Source organism: Diorhabda carinulata, chromosome 10, assembly GCF_026250575.1.
Source record: "Diorhabda carinulata isolate Delta chromosome 10, icDioCari1.1, whole genome shotgun sequence".
In the NCBI taxonomy this organism is placed as follows: Eukaryota; Metazoa; Arthropoda; class Insecta; order Coleoptera; family Chrysomelidae; genus Diorhabda; species Diorhabda carinulata.
In genome coordinates, this window is record NC_079469.1 from 14,112,872 (window position 1) to 14,136,755 (window position 23,884).

General features: G+C 32.7%; 1 protein-coding gene across 8 annotated transcripts; it reads left to right on the forward strand.

Annotated features, from left to right (window-relative positions):
* Positions 1-1,394: 1,394 nt before the first annotated feature.
* LOC130898633 (diacylglycerol kinase theta) lies at positions 1,395-23,739 on the forward strand. Of its 8 annotated transcripts, none has more exons than XM_057808053.1 (16): positions 1,406-1,790; positions 8,613-8,692; positions 8,754-8,856; positions 8,931-9,151; positions 10,416-10,572; positions 10,805-10,930; positions 11,179-11,298; positions 13,673-14,119; positions 14,184-14,396; positions 14,461-14,598; positions 16,570-16,893; positions 16,953-17,129; positions 20,125-20,416; positions 20,477-20,633; positions 20,701-20,808; positions 22,982-23,739. In XM_057808053.1, the coding sequence occupies exons 1-16, from the start codon at positions 1,646-1,648 to the stop codon at positions 23,126-23,128; spliced, it is 2,955 nt and encodes a 984-aa protein (XP_057664036.1). In that variant the 5' UTR covers positions 1,406-1,645; the 3' UTR covers positions 23,129-23,739. The 8 variants fall into 8 exon arrangements, with proteins under 8 accessions (XP_057664041.1, XP_057664036.1, XP_057664040.1 ...); XM_057808055.1 differs by having other exon boundaries at positions 1,410-1,790; positions 22,792-23,739; XM_057808052.1 differs by having other exon boundaries at positions 1,421-1,790; positions 16,953-17,189; positions 22,792-23,739.
* The last annotated feature ends 145 nt before the right edge of the window (positions 23,740-23,884 follow it).

The following is a 23,884-nucleotide window of genomic DNA, read 5'->3' on the forward strand; positions in this document are numbered from 1 at the left end:
CAACTTTCTTATATCCCCCTGTATGTATATCCCGAATAAATTCCTTCAATATCATTTTTTTTTTCGTAATTTTTCGAATCCAATTTAGTACCACCACCCTATATGTTGTTACTACGAAGAACATATTTTTTTAAATAAATTGAAAAATACTCGCTGTAAACAACTTTCTTATATCCCCCTGTATGTATATCCCGAATAAATTCCTTCAATATCATTTTTTTTTCGTAATTTTTCGATTTCAATTTAGTACCACAGTACCCTGTATGTTACTACGAAAAATGAATTAAACAACTTTTTTATACCACCCTGTATATATTCTAACTTTTTTTTAAAGCCAGACAAATATTTGATTTAAATTAATAAATTTGAAGGGACTCACCCTGTATGCTCAAAATTGTTAGTACGTTCTACATTTGATTAAAATTAATTTTTTTATTTAAACAAGCGTTTTACTATTTTTATCGTCATTAAATGAATAAATTTTAAATAAAAATCAAGCTTTTGTAAATATAATAATAACCGTCATTAACGCCATCTTGAGAACGATATCGGTTCCACCTATTGATTATATATCGAACTATAATTCGAAAATAGAAGGAAACTAATAACTGTAATCAGGGAAAAGAATTAAAATAACACGAGATGGCGTAACTTGTATGAAGTAACTTACGAGGGGTCATATTAATTACAAGTTAAAAGAAATATCTACCAAAAGATTTCCAAATTTTCTAATTTATTTATTTTGTATAGATTTATGCAAGTGGGTTGAAGATTAAATATAATGCTACCGGGGGTGGTACAAAAGTACCAATAAACATTTCTAATGCGCAATATATCAAAGTTAAGAAAAACTATATTAGGGGGGGGCTTCTAATAGTTATAGTCTCGTTATTATTTCGGAATTTTTCGTTAACAACTTGTTAATTATATACGAGGGTATAATTGTATAAGAAATTAAATGCGATGTTACTGGGGTCTTTACAAAACTATGAATAAAAATCTGAAAATACCGGGTTTCTTCTAAAAATATCAATAGCAATAAAAATATTTTATATACGAATGTTTTTTTTTACTAAAACACGCAAAATATAAAAACTAATGGTTTTTTTTTCATATATTTATCCAACATTCACCCTTACATCCAGTTAAAAAATACCGTAAATACCCCAAGCCGTCCCTGTACTAAATTATATATCTATTAAAATAAATATTGATGTAACCTCGTATATTGCAATCGCAATTATATTTCATTAATAAATTTATAGAGTGAAGTTGACGGTTTACGAAATTACAGTTTCCTTTCCGTTATTTTAAACGTTGTTATTACCGCCGAGATACAGATGGCGCTTCGCGTCCGAATAGTCGTTTCGTCGGTTTGCGTAGAGGGGAGAGGTAGACGCAGTCAGGGCCGACGTTTGCGTCGAAGCATCGTCTAGATGCGCACTCGTCCTTCGATAGTTATGGTCAGCTGTGTTTCGTTAGACTGTATAGAGAAATGCTCTTTAGGCATTTAAGTTCGGCTGTCGAAATAACTTACAGACAGCAACATGTACTTTTACGGTTTCGAAATAACGTAGACGTTTAATATGCGTGCGGTTGCTTGTCCACGGTGAAGTTCTGGCGAGAGCGGTGGCTCGGTGGAATCATGGCGTCGGTGGCGGGCTCGCAAGAACAGCCGCCCGCCGCGCACGGCCATAGCTTCTGCAAGAAGACCTTCCATAAACCCACCTACTGTCATCATTGCAGCGATATGCTGTGGGGCCTTATACAACAGGGCTTCATATGCGAAGGTAAATTTTTTTTTTATATAATTGTCGATATTATCACACATACACATACCGGGGTACGAAGAAAAGTACTACAATTTTTTTTATTGAAAAGTAGGTCAGTATTATTGAAAAAAAATTAATTTTTTTGTACGACGTGACGGAAAAAATGTCAAAAATGTATCAAAGTTATCGATTTCTTTTCGTATATAATTTTTTTTCTTATATAGGCTGAGTCAAAATATATAAAAATATAAAACTGAATTTACGCGTTGTTTTTTCAACTTCCCTGTATAATTTGAAACTTTAGTGGATAATTTCGTATTTAACCGAAGATTCCTTGAATTTACTTATCTTGCGGATAATTTTTTAAAGCGGATATCCGATATACGACCGCGATAATTTTTTTTAATTTTTTTCGAAGATAATATCTTAAAGACAGTTAAATTAAAAACATATACATGGGTAGGACGAAAATATATTCGACAGAACTAATACTAGTGAACCAAAAAAAACGTCAAAATGACATTATTGAAAATAACTTTGAGGTTATGTTCGGAACAGATACGAAGAAAAAAATTGAAATAAACGCGTTTTAAACGTAAATTTTTCATTTAGAATTGATAGTCTTTATTAATATTTAAAAATAATGTACAGTATGATTTATATTAATATTATGTATTCCATAAAATCACGTTCTAACTTACATGTTCATATCACCCTCGATATAATGATCGTTTAGAATGTGACTTCATAGATTTATACAAAATTAAATTCAATTCAATCAAATTAATCATTCGTATTTACATTTTTATATCACCTTCAATATAATGATCATTTCGAATGTGATTTTATCTAATTTATATAAAATAAAATTCAGTCACACCGTATATTATTTGTATCATTTCAATTCGATTTTAATTATATATTGGGATATTTTTAAGTGGTGAAAATGTTGCTACATCCTTGTAAAATATACAAAATAAAATTTTAATCATTTGTATTCTGTACAACATTCTAACTCACATTTTCATATCATCTTCAATATAATGATCGTTTAGATTGTGACTTTAATTAATTTATATAAAATAAAATTCAGTCCCACCATATATTATTTGTATCAATCAAATTTGATTTTAATTATATATTGGTGTATTTTTAAGTGATGAAAATGATGCTATATCGTCGTAAAAAATACGAAATAAAATTTTAATCATTCGTATTCAGTACAATCACATTCTAATTTACTTTTTTATATCACTTTCAATATTCTCATCATTTAGAATGTGCCTTTATTAAATTTATATAAAATAAAATTCAATTACATTGTATATTATTTGTATCATTGAAATTCGATTTTAATTATATATTGGTGTATTTTTAAGTGATGAAAATGATGCTATATCATAGTAAAATATACGGAATAAAATTTTAATCATTCGTATTCAGTACAATCACATTCTAATTTACATTTTTATATCACCTTCAATATAATGATCGCTTAGAATTTTATTATCATGGAATTTTTATAAAATAAAATTGAATCACACTATATATTATTTGTATCATTGAAATTCGATTTTAATTATATGTTGGGATATATTCGAGTGATAAAAATGATGTTATTTCGTTGTAAAATGTACGAAATAAAATTTATTTAGGCCAGGATATGTTCTCAATTATAACTAACAAAAAAAAAAATGAGACCAAGGTGAATATTGACGTCACTTACAATATACTTTTGTTTGTATGTTTATATATCCAGAAAAGATCGTCCATTTTTAACACAGGGCCGTATTTAGGTACTACAATGAACCGTCGTAAAGAAAATAATTGAAAAATAATTTTTTTTTTCAATCACTAGTATAATTATTTATGAAAAACATTTTTTCTTGCCAAATTCTCGTTTTGATAATGTTACAATCATCCTCAGATACTTGCATAGAAATAAAATTGAATAAAATCACGCAAATTCGAAATTTCTCGCTCTGTCATCATTCCATTGACAAATAACGTAAAAATTTGTACTGGCAGACGTTTCTATATTTAGATTATCACCTGTAGATACTTGTAAAGTAATAAAATTGATTTTCCTGTCTCATATACTGACTTATTGGCATCCAAAGTCACGCAAATTCGAAATTTCTCGCTGTTTCATCAATTCATTGACAAATAACGTAAAAATTTGTACTGGCAGACGTTTCTATATTTAGATTATCACCTGTAGATACTTGTAAAGTAATAAAATTGATTTTCCTGTCTCATATACTGACTTATTGGCATCCAAAGTAACGTAAATTCGAAATTTCTCGCTCTTTCATCATTCCATTGACAAATAACGTAAAAATTTGTACTGGCAGACGTTTCTATATTTAGATTATCACCTGTAGATACTTGAAAAGTAATAAAATTGATTTTCCTGTCTCATATACTGACTTATTGGCATCCAAAGTCACGCAAATTCGAAATTTCTCGCTGTTTCATCATTCCATTGACAAATAACGTAAAAATTTGTACTGGCAGACGTTTCTATATTTAGATTATCACCTGTAGATACTTGTAAAGTAATAAAATTGATTTTCCTGTCTCATATACTGACTTATTGGCATCCAAAGTCACGCAAATTCGAAATTTCTCGCTGTTTCATCAATCCATTGACAAATAACGTAAAAATTTGTACTGGCAGACGTTTCTATATTTAGATTATCACCTGTAGATACTTGTAAAGTAATAAAATTGATTTTCCTGTCTCATATACTGACTTATTGGCATCCAAAGTCACGCAAATTCGAAATTTCTCGCTCTTTCATCAATCCATTGACAAATAACGTAAAAATTTGTACTGGCAGACGTTTCTATATTTAGATTATCACCTGTAGATACTTGTAAAGTAATAAAATTGATTTTCCTGTCTCATATACTGACTTATTGGCATCCAAAGTCACGCAAATTCGAAATTTCTCGCTCTTTCATCATTCCATTGACAAATAACGTAAAAATTTGTACTGGCAGACGTTACTATATTTAGATTATCACCTGTAGATACTTGAAAAGTAATAAAATTGATTTTCCTGTCTCATATACTGACTTATTGGCATCCAAAGTCACGCAAATTCGAAATTTCTCGCTCTTTCATCATTCCATTGACAAATAACGTAAAAATTTGTACTGGCAGACGTTTCTATATTTAGATTATCACCTGTAGATACTTGTAAAGTAATAAAATTGATTTTCCTGTCTCATATACTGACTTATTGGCATCCAAAGTCACGCAAATTCGAAATTTCTCGCTCTTTCATCATTCCATTGACAAATAACGTAAAAATTTGTACTGGCAGACGTTTCTATATTTAGATTATCACCTGTAGATACTTGAAAAGTAATAAAATTGATTTTCCTGTCTCATATACTGACTTATTGGCATCCAAAGTCACGCAAATTCGAAATTTCTCGCTCTTTCATCATTCCATTGACAAATAACGTAAAAATTTGTACTGGCAGACGTTTCTATATTTAGATTATCACCTGTAGATACTTGTAAAGTAATAAAATTGATTTTCCTGTCTCATATACTGACTTATTGGCATCCAAAGTCACGTAAATTCGAAATTTCTCGCTCTTTCATCAATCCATTGACAAATAACGTAAAAATTTGTACTGGCAGACGTTTCTATATTTAGATTATCACCTGTAGATACTTGTAAAGTAATAAAATTGATTTTCCTGTCTCATATACTGACTTATTGGCATCCAAAGTCACGCAAATTCGAAATTTCTCGCTCTTTCATCATTCCATTGACAAATAACGTAAAAATTTGTACTGGCAGACGTTTCTATATTTAGATTATCACCTGTAGATACTTGTAAAGTAATAAAATTGATTTTCCTGTCTCATATACTGACTTATTGGCATCCAAAGTCACGTAAATTCGAAATTTCTCGCTCTTTCATCAATCCATTGACAAATAACGTAAAAATTTGTACTGGCAGACGTTTCTATATTTAGATTATCACCTGTAGATACTTGTAAAGTAATAAAATTGATTTTCCTGTCTCATATACTGACTTATTGGCATCCAAAGTCACGTAAATTCGAAATTTCTCGCTCTTTCATCAATCCATTGACAAATAACGTAAAAATTTGTACTGGCAGACGTTTCTATATTTAGATTATCACCTGTAGATACTTGTAAAGTAATAAAATTGATTTTCCTGTCTCATATACTGACTTATTGGCATCCAAAGTCACGTAAATTCGAAATTTCTCGCTCTTTCATCATTCCATTGACAAATAACGTAAAAATTTGTACTGGCAGACGTTTCTATATTTAGATTATCACCTGTAGATACTTGTAAAGTAATAAAATTGATTTTACTGTCTCATATACTGACTTATTGGCATCCAAAGTTGCGTAATTATCGATTTCAATTACTATCACTAAACCCCGGTATAATAGTGTAAATATCTCTATTAAATGATCACCCTGTATATTTCCGATAAGGAAAACGTGTACCGAAAAAGTGGGCATCTTTGTTTGAGGCGCGATAGCGAGAGAAAATAGATTTGTCTTGAATGTGGCATAGTTTCGCGTTACGGCGGCGGCTACGGAGGTGGGGGTAGGATGGGCTTATTCATACAGCCTCTCCGGATCAATACCATACCCCACCGCCGTACGTCGTCATCGTTGAAATTCATTTGCTTCCACTCGCAACAACGTTTTACTCGATTTCCGTTGATTCTGTCGAAACTTTTCGACAAACCCCCGTAAAACGACTCATTCAACAATTACGATGTTCCTGATATATTTTTGACGCTGTATTATGATTTTTGACTGTTGAATTATTATTAATTGGTAGTATAAAAAGAAAATTATTTCGAAGGAAAAAAATTCGAAATGGCTTTTCCGAATTTTTGTGTTTTTAGTATTATTTTCGGTTTATTGTTTTATATTATGTACAATGATATAGGGATCTATTTTTACGTTTCCTTCGTCTATTTTTGGAAAATGTTATTTTTAAATTCACATCCTTGATCGTTACGTCGATGCGCACCTAGAGGGTGAAGGCGTATATGAAAACGGAATAATTTAACGTTTTTCCTATTAAAAATTACGAAAATTTTATCGGTTGTCACAGTTTTCTTACTAAAATGACTTTTAGAACGTTTTTTTCTATACATTTTCTCATTTTTTCGCAAAATTTTCACGTTTAAAGTGAAGTTATTAATACAATTTATACTTGGCTCTAAATTCCTGTCAAATATGACAGATATCGTGAAGAATTTCTATTTATAATCAATTTTCGACACATTTTATGATATTTGCCTCTTGAAAACTGCAAAAATAATGTACATAATATTTGAATTAATTTTTTTTGTCGTTAGTTTTGGTAAAAATTTGGATATTCTGTCAAATATGACAGATATCTTGAGAAATTTCTATTTGAAATGAAATTTTCACACATTTTATGATGTTTTCCTCCTAAAATCTGACAAAAATGTGTACAAAACAATTGGATTCACTTTTTTGGTGTTAATTTTGGAATTAATTTGGAATTTCTGTCAAATATGACAGATATCGTGAGAAATTTCTATTTAAATTCAATTTTTAGCACATTTTTCTTTGCTTTTTTTCTCAAAAACTGCCAAAAACGTGTAAACAATACTTTGACTCACTTTTTTTGCTGTTAATATTGGAAATAATTTGGAATTCTTGTCAAATGTGACAGATATCGTGAAGAATATCTATTTAAAATCAATTTTTGACACATTTTATGATATTTACCTCTTAAAATCTGCCAAAATAATGTATATAACATTTGAATTCATTTTTTTGTCGTTAGTTTTAGTAACAATTTGGAATTCCTGTCAAATATGACAGATATAGTGAGGAATTTCTATTTAAAAAAAATTTTCACTACATTTTTCGATGTTTTTTTTCTTAAATTAACAAAAACGTGTAATCAACACTTTGATTTATTTTTTTTTGGTGTTAATTTTAGAAATAATTTTGAATTCCTGTCAAATATGACAGATATCTTGAGAAATTTCTATTTGAAATTAAATTTTGATACATTTTATGATGTTTTTTTCCTAAAATTTGATAAAAATGTGTACTCAGCACTTTATTTCTTTTTTTTGGTGTTAACTTTGGAAATAATTTGGAATTCTTGTCAAATATGACAGATATCGTGAGGAATTTCAATTTAAAATCAAATTTTGACACATTTCATGATGTTTTCCTCCTAAAAATGACAAAAACGTGTACACGACACTTTATTTCCTTTTTTTGGTGTTAACTTTGGAAATTATTTAGAATTGCTGTCAATTATGACAGATATCGTGAGCATTTTCCATTTAAAATCAAATTTTGACACATTTTATCATGTTTTTCTATTCAAAAATAATCAAAAACATATAGCAACACTGAAATTCACCTTTTTCCCTGTTAATTTGGAAAATAATTAGTAATACTTGTCAAATATGACAGATATCGTAAGAAAACTGTTTATACAAGAATTTTGACATATTTTATAATGTTCTCCTCTCAAAAATTATAAAAAAACTGTATAATTCACTTGTTTTTCTATGTATGTGAAAAATAACTGAGTATTTCTGTCAATTATGACAGATCTTATCGCTTATCTCAAACGCCATTTCCAATGAATTCCTTTTGAAAAAAATTATGAAGCAGTAATTATAAATATCTATCGATACTCAAAATATACGGGGTAGATGGAGAATAATATATATGATACGAGGGGGAATCGATATTATCAATTCAACTTTTGGTAATTGCTGGATAAGAATTTATGTCATATATGACAATTTTCATTTCTATTTTGCAGTTTGCAACTTCGTTGTACATGATCGTTGCTTGAAGACTGTAGTATCTCCGTGTTCCAGCGTTGCCGCCAGTCAAATTAGGGTAAATCACCCGCCCGGGTGTCATTTTGACTATTGACATCATTTTGTTTTTTTTTTGACAGAATCCCGTTGCCCACTGCTGGTCCGAATCATTTCATCATAAAAGAAAATTTTGCAACGTTTGCCGGAAGAGGTTGGACGATTCGGAATCGATCCATTGCGAAAGTACGTACTCCGAATTCTTCTTCTTTTTTTTTATTTTTTTTTTTTGTTTTCGATTGCTAATTTTTCTTGTTCAGTTTGCGAATATTTCGTACACGTGGAATGTCAGGATTTCGCGGTGGCCGATTGTAAGGAGAACGCGACTTATCTTCCTGGTAAGCAGTTGGTGTACGTCCGCCATCAACATCATTGGCGGGAGGGGAACCTACCCAGCAACTCTAAATGCGCCCTCTGCAAAAAAACTTGTTGGACTACGGAATGTTTGTCCGGATATAGATGCGAATGGTGTGGAATGACGGTAAGTGTTTTTGCTTATCATGTAATTCTGTCATATCCTGTCAATTTTGACAGCCGTCGTAGAATAATCTTTGTTTTTACTCGATTAATTCAGATTTCGTAAAAAAGTTCCGATGCGCACGTATTTCCGGTCCACTTTCATCGTTTCGCCTTATAAACTTGCAGTTTTTGTTTAACGTAATCAAGTCCTGTCAATTATGACAGCCGTCGTAGAAAAATCTCTGTTTTTTTCGAAGTGTGTTTAATAATTTTCTCCATGAAATTACATCATTTGAAACTTTTGGAAAATTTTATTTTTTTTATAATTAATTTGAGCTACAATCGGCATTTCCTGTCAATTTTGACAGTTGTCGTGGAATAATATTTGTTTTTACTCGATGCTCGGGGTGTTTGCATTTTTTTATGGAATTATATGATTTGAATTTATTAGCAATGTTAAATTATCACTAAATTGTGTTTTTTGTAATTAATTATTAATTCCTGTCAGTTTTGACAGCTGTCGTAGAAAAATAATTGTTTATATTCGATTTTTGCGGTATTTCTAATTTTTTCATAAATTTATCTCATTTAAACCTATTGAAAATGTATGATAATGACTAAATTGTATTTTTTCCGTGATTCTCCATTCAGTAATTCCTGTCAATTTTGACAGATTTCTTTGAAAATTTATTCCAATATTGTTTTTCCCCATTCTCAGATATTTTACCATGCACTATTCATAGAAACGTGCAGTTTTTATTTTAATATACTTAAAATGTTTCCCGTTTCTGTCGATTTTGACAGAAACTCCTGTCGAATTTGACAGATATCGTAGAAAATTGCTTCTATCTATGTTTCGGGCAACTATTTTTTATTTACAGTTTTGTATTCGTAAAATTTTGGGGTTTTTATTGTATTATATTCAACCCTTTCCAATTCATTTCGATTTTGACAGGAATTCTTGTCAAAATTGACAGTTTTCGTAGAAAATTCATTTCATTGATTGTTTTTGTACAATTTTCAGATCCTTTATCATCTAGTATTCATTGAAACGTTTACTTTTTATCGCAATATTGTCATTTATTTTCAATTCTTGTCAATTATGACAGATATCGTAGAAATGTCATTTGTCAAATTTTTTTATCATTTTTCGTAATTTTACCATTGAAATTCGTACAGATTTCATTTAAATTTCGTGTTTTTTAAAAATTTTTCCTATAATTACTTGTCGTTTTGACAGTTTTGTTCTAAATCGACGATTTATACCGGTAATTTCGAAATTATAGTGCCACGCTGCCTGTCACGTAAGCATAAATAACGAATGCACCTTCGGAATATTGGAACCGATTTATCTACCACCACATGCCGTCAGTATACCAAGAACTGAAGTGCCCATGGAGGCTATAATTGGAGTACAAGTCAGAAGAAAGGACACCCTGTCTCGTGAGTACCGTTAAAAATGAAAATTCCGCAAAAACATTTTTTTTTTCATTCCCGTTTCCAGCGAAATATTTTGTTTGCGGCAACCTTACTTTTCGTCTACACTGTATAGAAAATTGAGCTTCGTGTTAATTTAATTTTTTTTTTAAATTCTTGTTTCGGACTAGAAATATTTTACTGCTTAATTTTGTTTTTTAATTTTTTATTTTAAGATATAAAAGGAATGATTTTGCAGTCGTCAGTACGGAAACAGTGAGGCGGAGCGCCTCTTTGACGAGTATGTTTAAGAGGCTTTCTGTTGTTTTGCCCCATTCTTGTCAGGGCAAGTGCCAGCAGAATTTGTCGCCCCAATTCGACAGAGGTACCTTTTTTTTTGTTTGGGTTTTGCGTTCGATCTATCGAAATAACCCCCTTCCCTTCCAAATTTCGCTTAATTACATTACTAACACCTAAACATACAGGGTTTTTCACAACTATTACTTCGGTGGTTATTTGTCTGTATACAGGGTGTATTAATAATATAGCATGTAGTAGTAGGTTTTAAACAAATTGATCGATTCATTTTTTTTATTGAGGAATTTGAATTTTCGATGTTTTTGTTTTTTAAAGCGAGGAGTACTTCTGAGGAATTTAGTAGTGGGGATACAGGAAAATACAGGGATTCCGAAGATTCTCATGCGTCGGCGCGACAGGATAAACAAAACAAAAATCAAGAAGAAAGAGACGAAGGTATTTTCTTTTTTAATTTTATCGATTTATTAATATAATTTTGTATGACTATTTTTAATATTTGTTTCAAAATTTTTCCTCTAGATGGCGTACGATATATCGAACCGATATTCTTATTGTTTTATACAGTGTTGTGAGACGTGATTTTCGGTTTTTTTCATATACAGTGTCGTCCGAAATGATCTCGAAATATAATTTTATGTCTTAAAGTATACAGGGTCTTTCAAAAATTAATTCAAAACGTAATTTTTCATTTTACCGTATACAGCGTGTTCCAAAACTATTGCGAGACGTGATTTTCGGTTTTTTTATATACAGTGTCGTCCGAAATTATCTCGAAACATAATTTTACGTCTTAAAGTATACAGGGTCTTTCAAAAATTAATTCAAAACGTAATTTTTCATTTTACCGTATACAGCGTGTTCCAAAATTATTGCGAGACGTGATTTTCGGTTTTTTTTATATACAGTGTCGTCCGAAATTATCTAGAAATATAATTTTACGTCTTAAAGTATACAGTGTCTTTCAAAAATTAATTCAAAACGTAATTTTTCGTTTTACCGTATACAGCGTGTTCCAAAACTATTGCGAGACGTGATTTTCGGTTTTTTTATATACAGTGTCGTCCTAAATTATCTAGAAATATAATTTTACGTCTTAAAGTATACAGTGTCTTTCAAAAATTAATTCAAAACGTAATTTTTCGTTTTACCGTATACAGCGTGTTCCAAAATTATTGCGAGACGTGATTTTCGGTTTTTTTTATATACAGTGTCGTCCGAAATGATCTCGAAATATAATTTTACGTCTTAAAGTATACAGGGTCTTTCAAAAATTAATTCAAAACGTAATTTTTCATTTTACCGTATACAGCGTGTTCCAAAATTATTGCGAGACGTGATTTTCGGTTTTTTTTATATACAGTGTCGTCCGAAATTATCTAGAAATATAATTTTACGTCTTAAAGTATACAGTGTCTTTCAAAAATTAATTCAAAACGTAATTTTTCGTTTTACCGTATACAGCGTGTTCCAAAACTATTGCGAGACGTGATTTTCGGTTTTTTTATATACAGTGTCGTCCTAAATTATCTAGAAATATAATTTTACGTCTTAAAGTATACAGTGTCTTTCAAAAATTAATTCAAAACGTAATTTTTCGTTTTACCGTATACAGCGTGTTCCAAAATTATTGCGAGACGTGATTTTCGGTTTTTTTTATATACAGTGTCGTCCGAAATTATCTAGAAATATAATTTTACGTTTTAAAGTATACAGTGTCTTTCAAAAATTAATTCAAAACGTAATTTTTCGTTTTACCGTATACAGCGTGTTCCAAAACTATTGCGAGACGTGATTTTCGGTTTTTTTATATACAGTGTCGTCCTAAATTATCTAGAAATATAATTTTACGTCTTAAAGTATACAGTGTCTTTCAAAAATTAATTCAAAACGTAATTTTTCGTTTTACCGTATACAGCGCGTTCCAAAACTATTGCGAGACGTGATTTTCGGTTTTTTTATATACAGTGTCGTCCGAAATTATCTCGAAACATAATTTTACGTCTTAAAGTATACAGGGTCTTTCAAAAATTAATTGAAAACGTAATTTTTTGTTTTACCGTATACAGCGCGTTCCAAAATTATTGCGAGACGTGATTTTCGGGTTTTTTATATACAGTGTCGTCCGAAATTATCTAGAAATATAATTTTACGTCTTAAAGTATACAGGGTCTTTCAAAAATTAATTCAAAACGTAATTTTTCATTTTACCGTATACAGCGTGTTCCAAAATTATTGCGAGACGTGATTTTCGGTTTTTTTTATATACAGTGTCGTCCGAAATTATCTCGAAACATAATTTTACGTCTTAAAGTATACAGGGTCTTTCAAAAATTAATTGAAAACGTAATTTTTCATTTTACCGTATACAGCGTGTTCCAAAACTATTGCGAGACGTGATTTTCTGTTTTTTTTTATACAGTGTCGTCCGAAATTATCTCGAAACATAATTTTACGTCTTAAAGTATACAGGGTCTTTCAAAAATTAATTGAGAACGTAATTTTTTGTTTTACCGTATACAGCGCGTTCCAAAATTATTGCGAGACGTAATTTTCGGGTTTTTTATATACAGTGTCGTCCGAAATGATCTCGAAACGTAATTTTACGTCTTAAAGTATACAGTGTCTTTCAAAAATTAATTCAAAACGTAATTTTTTGTTTTACCGTATACAGCGCGTTCCAAAATTATTGCGAGACGTAATTTTCGGGTTTTTTATATACAGTGTCGTCCGAAATGATCTCGAAACGTAATTTTACGTCTTAAAGTATACAGCGTGTCGCAAAAACGTTTGAAAACCCAAATTTTTCCAGAGGCAATCAAAGTATACGACGGCAACAATTCGTTACGTCGCAGAATATACAGAATAATCGTCGTACCGAGACAGGCGTCGTTGAAACAGGTTTTGACGTTGGCCTTAAGGGCGTTTCACATAACCAAAGATCCGAATTCGTTTCATTTGACGGACCTCTATTCGCCGGACGAGGCCGTTTTACAAGATCCGACTCCGGTATTAACCCTAAACAGAAAAGAGGGTAAAAGACCGGCGGTTTTCCTCCGTTTCAAAGACAGGGACAACGATTCCGGCGAGGTTCGAGTCTACCCCGGCAAATTGCAGGTATCGCAGGCATGCTGCACCGTGCCCGTCGATTCCAATACGACCGTCGGCGGTCTAATAAGCGACGCCCTCAAGAAATTCTCCCTCGAAGACGGCAACGCGGAGAGTTACCGCTGCAGCGAGGTGTTGCTCGACAGAGGCGGTAAGCGCTCCGGCTCGAACGCTCCGGCGCCGAACAAGTTTCTTATTCACGTTTGTCGTTTCAGTTACGGAACGCGTGCTGTCATGGAACGAACGGCCCTGGGAAATAATGAAACAACTCGGCAAAGACAGTATACGCCAGATGGAGTTGATGAGGTTCTATTTGCAATTGAAACAAGACCCGCACGGACCGAATTTGGCGTTGTTCGTCGGTAATTTGCCGCCGAATTTGTCCGAACGCAATTACGAGAACATCCTGACGGATTTTTTGGGGAAAGGTTGGTGCGATTTTTCGATTGTGGGCGCGCGCCGACCACCGATTTTTTCTTTTCTATTTTTCAGAAAACAAATTTTCCAAAATCGGTCCGATTTATTACGAATACGGCTCGATGGTGATAACGTACGAGGATTCGGAGAAGGCCGTAAGGGCCCTGTACATTTTGAGGGAGTCCAAGTACGAGGATAAACAACCTTTGTTGGGTGAGTATGAATCGTCGTCCGGTTAAAACGGGGGGCTGGCTGGTAATGACGAAAAAAAAGGGGGGGATTTTTCTTTATCCGTGTGTAATTTTCTCGAGCGAAATTAAAAGTTGAATTTTTAATGGAGGCGCTTTCAGATCCTCCGGACGAGATTTGTTTTTTTTTTTTTTTTTTTATTTAGGATGACGTCAAACGATTTACGAGGTTCGATAGATTTTTTTGTTTTCAATTTTCATCATTCTTCATCGTTTTTATTTAGCTACAAATACGGGAATTAGCGTGTGATCACCTAAAACGATATCGATATTCGTTTATTAAAAAAGTGTGTGGACGCCTTTAAAAAATCATATTTGGTCAATAGAAAGTGTGTGATCGCTTTAACGGAAACGATATTCGGTTGAAAAAAAGTGAAAAGTGTGTGGACGCCTTTAGAAAATCGATATCGAGCTCAAAAAACGTGTGTGGACACCTTAACGAAGCCGATATTTATGAAAAAATGAAGAATAACGTGTGTGGACACCTTAACGAAGCCAAATTCTCATAAAAAAATGAAGAACGAAGTGTGTGGACACCTTAACGAAGCCGATATTTATGAAAAAAATGAAGAATAACGTGTGTGGACACCTTAATAAATAAGATATTTATGAAAAAATGAAGAATAACGTGTGTGGACACCTTAATAGATTCGATATCTATTCAAAATGAATAATAAAGTGTGTGGACGCCTTAATAAATTAGATATTTATGAAAAAATTAAGAATAACGTGTGTGGACACCTTAACGAACCCAATATTTATGAAAAAACGAAGAATAACGTGTGTGGACGCCTTAATAGATCCGATATCTATTCAAAATGAATAATAAAGTGTGTGGACACCTTAATAAATAAGATATTTATGAAAAAATTAAGAATAACGTGTGTGGACGCCTTAATAAATTAGATAACTATTCAAAATGAATAATAAAGTGTGTGGACACCTTAATAAATAAGATATTTATGAAAAAATGAAGAATAACGTGTGTGGACGCCTTAATAAATTCGATATTTATTCAAAATGAAGAATGAAGTGTGTGGACACCTTAACGAAGCCAATATTTATGAAAAAACGAAGAATAACGTGTGTGGACGCCTTAATAGATCCGATATCTATTCAAAATGAATAATAAAGTGTGTGGACACCTTAATAAATAAGATATTTATGAAAAAATTAAGAATAACGTGTGTGGACGCCTTAATAAATTAGATAACTATTCAAAATGAATAATAAAGTGTGTGGACACCTTAATAAATAAGATATTTATGAAAAAATGAAGAATAACGTGTGTGGACGCCTTAATAAATTCGATATTTATTCAAAATGAAGAATGAAGTGTGTGGACACCTTAACGAAGCCAATATTTATGAAAAAACGAAGAATAACGTGTGTGGACGCCTTAATAGATCCGATATCTATTCAAAATGAATAATAAAGTGTGTGGACACCTTAATAAATAAGATATTTATGAAAAAATTAAGAATAACGTGTGTGGACGCCTTAATAAATTAGATAACTATTCAAAATGAATAATGAAGTGTGTGGACACCCTAACGAAACCAATACTCATGAAAAAATGAAGAACGAAGTGTATGGACACCTTAACGAAGCCGATATTTATGAAAAAAATGAAGAATAACGTGTGTGGACGCCTTAATAGATACTATATCTATTTAAAATGAATAATAAAGTGTGCGGACACCTTAACGGTTTTATATCGTTCCATTCACACAACCAGACCTAGTCCATCGCGATCTTTGCTCGATAATTCGCTCGAAACTCGCGTTTAACGACCGAATAAAGGCTTTCGGTCGAGTAAATCACCCGTAAAATGATCAGATCTAGTCGTTAGTAGTTAATTTTTTTATATTTCTTCTTTCTATTCTATTTATCTAACGAATTATCGCGAATTTGTAAAGATTTGTTCGTGTTGCAGTTATGCTATTACCGAACATCGAACCATCGATGATCCCCCAGGGGGTGCAACCGCTTCTGGTATTCGTAAACGTCAAATCGGGCGGTTGCCAAGGTCTGGAATTGATATCGAGTTTCAGGAAATTGTTGAACCCCTATCAGGTGTTCGATCTGGATAACGGCGGTCCGTTACCGGGTCTCTACGTATTCAGGAACATCCAGAATTACAAAATACTCGTTTGCGGCGGGGACGGTACCATCGGTTGGGTGCTGCAATGTCTCGATAACGTCGGACAGGATTCTCAATGTTCGAATCCCGCATGCGCAATAGTACCGTTAGGAACCGGTAATTTAAAATTTGATCGATCGGTTTTTTTTTCTTTTCTGACCGTTTCCTCCTCGTAGGTAACGATCTGGCGCGCGTCCTGCGATGGGGTCCCGGTTACACCGGCGGCGAGGATCCCCTCAATCTGCTAAGGGACGTTATCGACGCCGAAGAGATACGTTTGGATCGTTGGACGGTGGTTTTCCATCCGGAAGATAAGCCCGACGATAACGTTAATAAACAGAGCAATTCCACTGGTAAGGAGAAGCGAAAACTGTCCAAAATCAAAGTTACCAATGAGCAAATTAGAAGAGCAGGTCAATCTAAAATGTGTAACTCGATGTTGTTTTGCTGTAACGGAATCCAGATATTTTTTTAATTAATTTTTCCTTTTTTTTTTCGTTTTTCGGAACGCCGTCTTTAGTTTGTAGATTTTGTAGAGATTGTATCATCAGGAAAACGAAATTGTCTTTTTTTTCAGTGTACCGACGATTTTTTGCACCTTTTTCTTCTTGTACAACTCGATTTTGTAAAAATTTGATCATTTTTCTCGGTGTATGGCTCTCGTCGAAATTATATTCCGTTACGAAACTAAAATAATCGATTAATTACACTTTTTTCAGTGTATAACTTTTTTTGTGCCTTTTTCGGATCTTTTTCTTCGTGTACAACTCGCTTTCATGAAAATTTGATCATTTTTCTCGGTGTATGGCTCTCGTCGAAATTATATTTCGTTTGGAAATTAAAATAATCGATTAGTTACACTTTTTTCAGTGTATAACTTTTTTTGTGCCTTTTTCGGATCTTTTTCTTCGTGTACAACTCGCTTTCATGAAAATTTGATCATTTTTCTCGGTGTGTGGCTCTTGTCGAAATTATATTCCGTTTCGAAATTAAAATAATCGATTAGTTACACTTTTTTCAGTGTATAACTTTTTTTGTGCCTTTTCGGATCTTTTTCTTCGTGTACAACTCGCTTTCATGAAAATTTGATCATTTTTCTCGGTGTATGGCTCTCGTCGAAATTATATTCCGTTTCGAAATTAAAATAATCGATTAGTTACACTTTTTTCAGTGTATAACTTTTTTTGTGCCTTTTCGGATCTTTTTCTTCGTGTACAACTCGCTTTCATGAAAATTTGATCATTTTTCTCGGTGTGTGGCTCTTGTCGAAATTATATTTCGTTTCGAAATTAAAATAATCGAAATAATCGATTAGTTACACTTTTTTTGAGAGTACAAACTATTTTTGGGACTTTTTTCTTCGTGTACAACTCGCATTTACGAAGATTTGATCAGTTTTCTCAGTGTGTGGCACTTATCGAAATAATATTTCGTTATGAAATTTAAATAATCGATTAGTTACACTTTTTTCAGTATATAAACTTTTTTGGGCTTTCTTCAGACCTTTTTCTTCGTGTATAACTCGCTTTTATAATAATTTGATCAGTTTTCTTAGTGTGTGGCAATTGTCGTAATTATATTTAGCTACAAAATTAAAATAATCGAAATAATCGATTAGTTACACTTTTTTTGAGAGTACAAACTATTTTTGGGACTTTTTTCTTCGTGTACAACTCGCATTTACGAAGATTTGATCAGTTTTCTCAGTGTGTGGCACTTATCGAAATAATATTTCGTTATGAAATTTAAATAATCGATTAGTTACACTTTTTTCAGTATATAAACTTTTTTGGGCTTTCTTCAGACCTTTTTCTTCGTGTATAAATCGCTTTTATAATAATTTGATCAGTTTTCTTAGTGTGTGGCAATTGTAATTATATTTAGCTACAAAATTAAAATAATCGAAATAATCGATTAGTTACACTTTTTTTGAGTGTACAAACTTTTTTTTTCGACATTTTTCTTCGTGTACAACTCGCTTTTATGAAAATTTGATCATTTTTCTCGGTGAGTGGCTATCGTCGAAATTATATTTCGTTACGAAACTAAAATAATCGATTAGTTACACTTTTTTGAGTGTACAAACTATTTTTGGGACTTTTTTCTTCGTGTACAACTCGCTTTTACGAAGATTTGATCAGTTTTCTCAGTGTAAGACATTTCCCAAATCTGGACTTGATAAAATAATTAGAAAATTTTTCTCGAATATCTTTCGATAAGAAATAAATTTACATATACAGGGTGATTTTTGAATTAATTTCGGATTAATTTGAGTCTCAAATGATACAATCTCTATTTAATTTAAATAATCTAACATATTAACGGATATAATTAAAAAAAATCATATTTTTAATCTTGTCTAGTCGAAAATCGAAACTTCCATCAGTTTTCTCAGTGTACAAACTTTTTTTCCTTTTTCTTAGCGCTCAAATTGCAAGTTGACAGTTACAAACATTTTTCTCATTGTGCAAACGTTTTTCGATTAATTTTTTTCAGTGTAAAACCTTCTTTTTCAACTTTTTCTTCGTGTACGACTCTTTCTTTGTCGATATATAATTAGCTCCAATATAAATAAATCAGTTTTCTTAGTGTGTACGACTATATCATTTTTTTTTTCAGTGTAAAAATATTTCCTCAATAAAAATCGATACGGATGGTTTTCTATTGCCTACCCTGTATATTTTCCTGTAAAAATTGATCAGTAATATCATATACAAAACACATTATACGGGGTAACATCCAAAATTTGTTATAAAAATTTTATTAAAACAAAAATTAAACACTAAAACTAAATCATTTTATGACAGCATTGTTAATGCATGGCTTTTTTGTCTCTCTAATTGTTAGTTAATTTTATTTTACGGCAAAACAACACTGATATTATTCTATTGTTCGTATATTAATAGTACATTAACCCAAATATTTCAAACACACTGTATCACGTGATTATTTAACAACGTAACGTATTTAAAATATCCAAACTGTTACAAATACTGTTTTCTCAGTGTAACTATTTGTTTTTTTTTTTCGAAACGTTATTAATTAATCGCCCCGTATAGTGAATCATAGTTTTTTTTTCAAAAAAAAAACGTTGATGATAATTAAATAAAAAGTGGTTCTTGTACTAAGTAAATTTTGTTATACAGAGCGTCTCGTTCAAACCGAAATCAATTATTTTGTTTTTTTATTATTCAAATCGATAAAAAAGTCCGCTTCAATTTATTAAAGCTTCCATCGAATACTAGATGGCGTTTAAATTATTATTTGAGGTGAATAGATGTTTAATCGGGACGCGTTGTATAATTATAATTTTTTTTTGGTAAATTTCGAAAAATAAATGAATTACAGTGGTGGCGAGTTCGACTAGCGAAGACAAGGCGCAGATATTCGTGATGAACAATTATTTCGGTATCGGCATCGACGCCGATTTATGTTTGGATTTCCATAACGCCCGCGAGGAAAATCCCGGGAAATTCATCAGCAGGTTACACAATAAGAGCGTCTACGTCCGAATGGGGTTGAGAAAAATGGTCGGGCCGAAGATGTGCAAGGATCTACATAAGGAAGTCAGATTGGAGGTCGACGGAAAATTGGTGGAACTCCCCCAAGTCGAGGGCATTATAATATTGAATATTCTGAGGTGATTTTGGAAATTATTTTCTCGAGGGAAAAGGAAAAAAATCGGTAAATGTTGTTTCAGTTGGGGATCCGGCGCTAATCCTTGGGGACCCGAAAAGGACGATCAATTTTCGAAACCGAACCATTGGGACGGTATGCTGGAAGTCGTAGGGGTGACCGGGGTAGTCCATTTAGGTCAGATTCAATCCGGTCTGCGATCCGCCATGAGAATCGCTCAGGTGAGTATCGGGGGGGAAAAATCGACGCCGACAATACGTTTTTTTCGATTTTATTTTTTGTATACAGGGTGGACACATTAAAATTCATTTGAGTTCCGACATACCGGTTCAAGTGGACGGCGAACCGTGGGTGCAAAGTCCTTGCGACGTCGTGGTACTCAAATCGGCTCTCAAGGTTGGTATTCCGTTTTTGATGTCATTTTTTTCTTCCTTATTACAGCGACCTCTATGCTTTGGAATGGAAAGTAACACGATTTTTCCACGTTAAAGTTCATTTTCCATTAATTCTTTATTTGTATTAATCGACGAAAGTTCCTGCGACGCAAAATATGTGACAGACGACACACGGAACGTACTATGTTTGACATTTGATAGGTGACGTATGACGTAAAACAAGTGACAGTCGACAAGAAACGCTCGGCAAATTGTTTTTTGGCGTGGAACACGTGACGGATGACACGGAACAAATAACGTAAAACACACGATTAATAACATTTGACGTATAATCCACGTGACACGAGTAAATTACGTGATAAACGACGTAGAACAAACGATAAACGATACGGTAGTACAAATGGCGTCGAAAGCGCGAATGATTCGAAATAAACAATCGTTGACGTATGACACATGACAGACGACGTATGTTCCGCGTGGAACGAGCGTATTACGCGACAAGCGACGTAGAACGAATGATACATGATACGTACGACAAATGGCGTGCAAAACGTATGACGTATGACACAAAATAAATGATCGATGACATACGACAAGCTACAGGTGACATATAATCCACGTGGCGCGTGAAAGACGGCGTAGAATACGTGACAGATAATACGGAACGCGTATTGGACGAAAAATATGTAACATGACGTAAAATACGTGACATATGACAAAGAAAACGTGACATATAACGTAGAATACGTGACAGATGACGTAAAATACGTGGCAGATGACGTAAAATACGTCATATGTCATATGACGTAGAATAGGTTGCAGATGACGTAGAATACGTGATATTTATATAGATTGAGTGACAGTTGACGTTACTACCGTTCATGGCCTTGAATTAATGTATATTGAGGATTATTAGTATATTCAATATATAGTTGGTAGATTTGTATACAGTATCGTCCAAAAGTAAGATAAAATTGAATTGAAATGTCAAATTTCGTGGTTTTGATATTTTTTTACGATAAAAATTCCAAAATGTGCCAAAAATTGTTTATTACTTTTAGACGATAAAAAAATTTTCTTTTTCGCTTGTATTTATTTATTTTTTTTTTTTTCGTAGTCGAACATAACCTCATTCCCGTACGTCAAGTACGCGTCATTAATTATTAATAATTTTTTTTTCATCGGCCTCGTTCAGTTTCGTTTACAACCATTTCCATTGTCGTTTGTCAGTTAGTATGACGTAAGGAAACGAGGTTATGTAACGAAATCTTGCCGATAGCGTCTTCCTTTTCGCTTTTTTTTTTTGGTAGAATTCAAAAATTTTCGAAAAAATTACACTGTTCACGACGATTTTGACGTTTCACGATGACGTAACGTCGAAAAAATGCTTGCGTTAATGCTTATTATTTTTGTGCTGTGTCACCCCTCCCCACCACCACCAAACAGCTATTGGCAGACATTTTAGTTTTGTTTTGAGGAAAAAAAATCCACGAAAATTTTGCTATATACGAGAATATTAATTCTAAATCACCCAAATCTATTCGTCGTTACGAAATACTATTTCCTAACCTAACTTTATTTGACTAGACAAAGCGAACTTCAAAAAAATAAATTTTTAGGTTAGGTTATAATTTACGTGATTTTTTAAACAAACGTCAATTATAAAACGCGTACGACAGAAATAATTATGACGTTGACTGACAGCTGTCATTGTATCTTAATCTAACTTTCATTGACGTAGACGCTCAAAAATATTATAAAATCGCGAAATTATTTAAAAAAGAGGAAGAACCTTCTGTTTGAGACAGATAGTCGAAACGTTGACTGACAAATGTCACAATTGACATCGCTATCTCTTTTTAACTACGTCAAAACGTCATTTAAAAAAAGAGGACGACATATAAATAAGTTTACGTAACGGCGATGACGTATGGGTGATTTACAGGGTGATTCGAATAAAATAAAATTGAATTTCTCGATTTAGGCGACAATGTTGAAGAAAAACAAATTCAAACGTCGACCTACCGAACCGAATATACTGCCCGCCAACGGGGAGGGGGGAAAAAGCACAGACGAATAGAGAGAGAGAGAAAAAAAACATTTATTATTATTTTATAATTTTTTTTTCGATATTTTTATATATTTTTTCGTTTGTGGCTTTCCCCCGTAACCAGGCGACGATGCTGAAGAAGATGAAGGGTAAAATGAAACGTCGCAACACCGAACCCACCATGCTGATATCGCCCGGCGTACAATTGGCGACGTTGCCGACGTCCAACGACGGCGAATCGCCCACCGAACCGATAAATTCAAATTTTTGAATCGGTTATTTTCTTCTTCTTTTTTCTTTTAACATTTGTTTTTCTATTTTCGGATCGGTCCGGTCGCGCGGTGAGGCTACGAACTACTTTCGTGTAGAGGAGTGTGCGCGTGGAGTAGCGACCGGCGTTTGTCGTTAAATTCGATGGTGTTCGTTTTCTCTAGCCAGGAAGTGACTAACGAACGCCGCTGTCAATCTGTCGGGGGTATGTAGGGCTCAATTCTTCGGAGACGCTGCTGCCTGGGGCCTCGAAGTCTAAGAAGAAAATACTTTCGACAGATTTTCACGATGGTTTTCTTATTTTCCTTTTCTTTTTCCTGTTTAAGCTGAGATATATATATTTTGAATCGATGTGCTATGTATTAATTTGAAAATTAATGAAAAGAATCCAAAAAAAAAAAATGGGAGTAAATTTAGATGACCGCCAAAATGGAAATAATAATAATAATAATTTAAAAAAAAAGTCATTTAATTTGTGTTTCATCGAAGGAAACGATCTAATATCGAAAAAAAAATGAAAAATATTAAATTGTTTCTGAGGTTATGAAATGTATGTATATGTGATTAAATAGATATACGAGGAAAATTCAAAATATAGATGAATACATCAAATTTTGTGTTTCATTTCATCTGGGAACGGGGGCGATTAAACAAGGTTCAAATAACTAAAATTGATGGTAGTTCGGCCATTACCTAATAGATGGCGCGGATTCTTCAAATATTTTCATTTAACTAGTGTAGTTCAGCCATTATCTGA

Coding starts and splice junctions, on each gene's coding strand:
- LOC130898633 (XM_057808051.1), top strand. CDS start 1,646: ATGGCGTCGGTGGCGGGCTCGCAAGAACAGCCGCCCGCCGCGCACGGC. Junction 1,791..8,612: donor ACAGGGCTTCATATGCGAAG/GTAAATTTTTTT, acceptor TCTATTTTGCAG/TTTGCAACTTCGTTGTACAT. Junction 20,417..20,476: donor ATAATATTGAATATTCTGAG/GTGATTTTGGAA, acceptor ATGTTGTTTCAG/TTGGGGATCCGGCGCTAATC.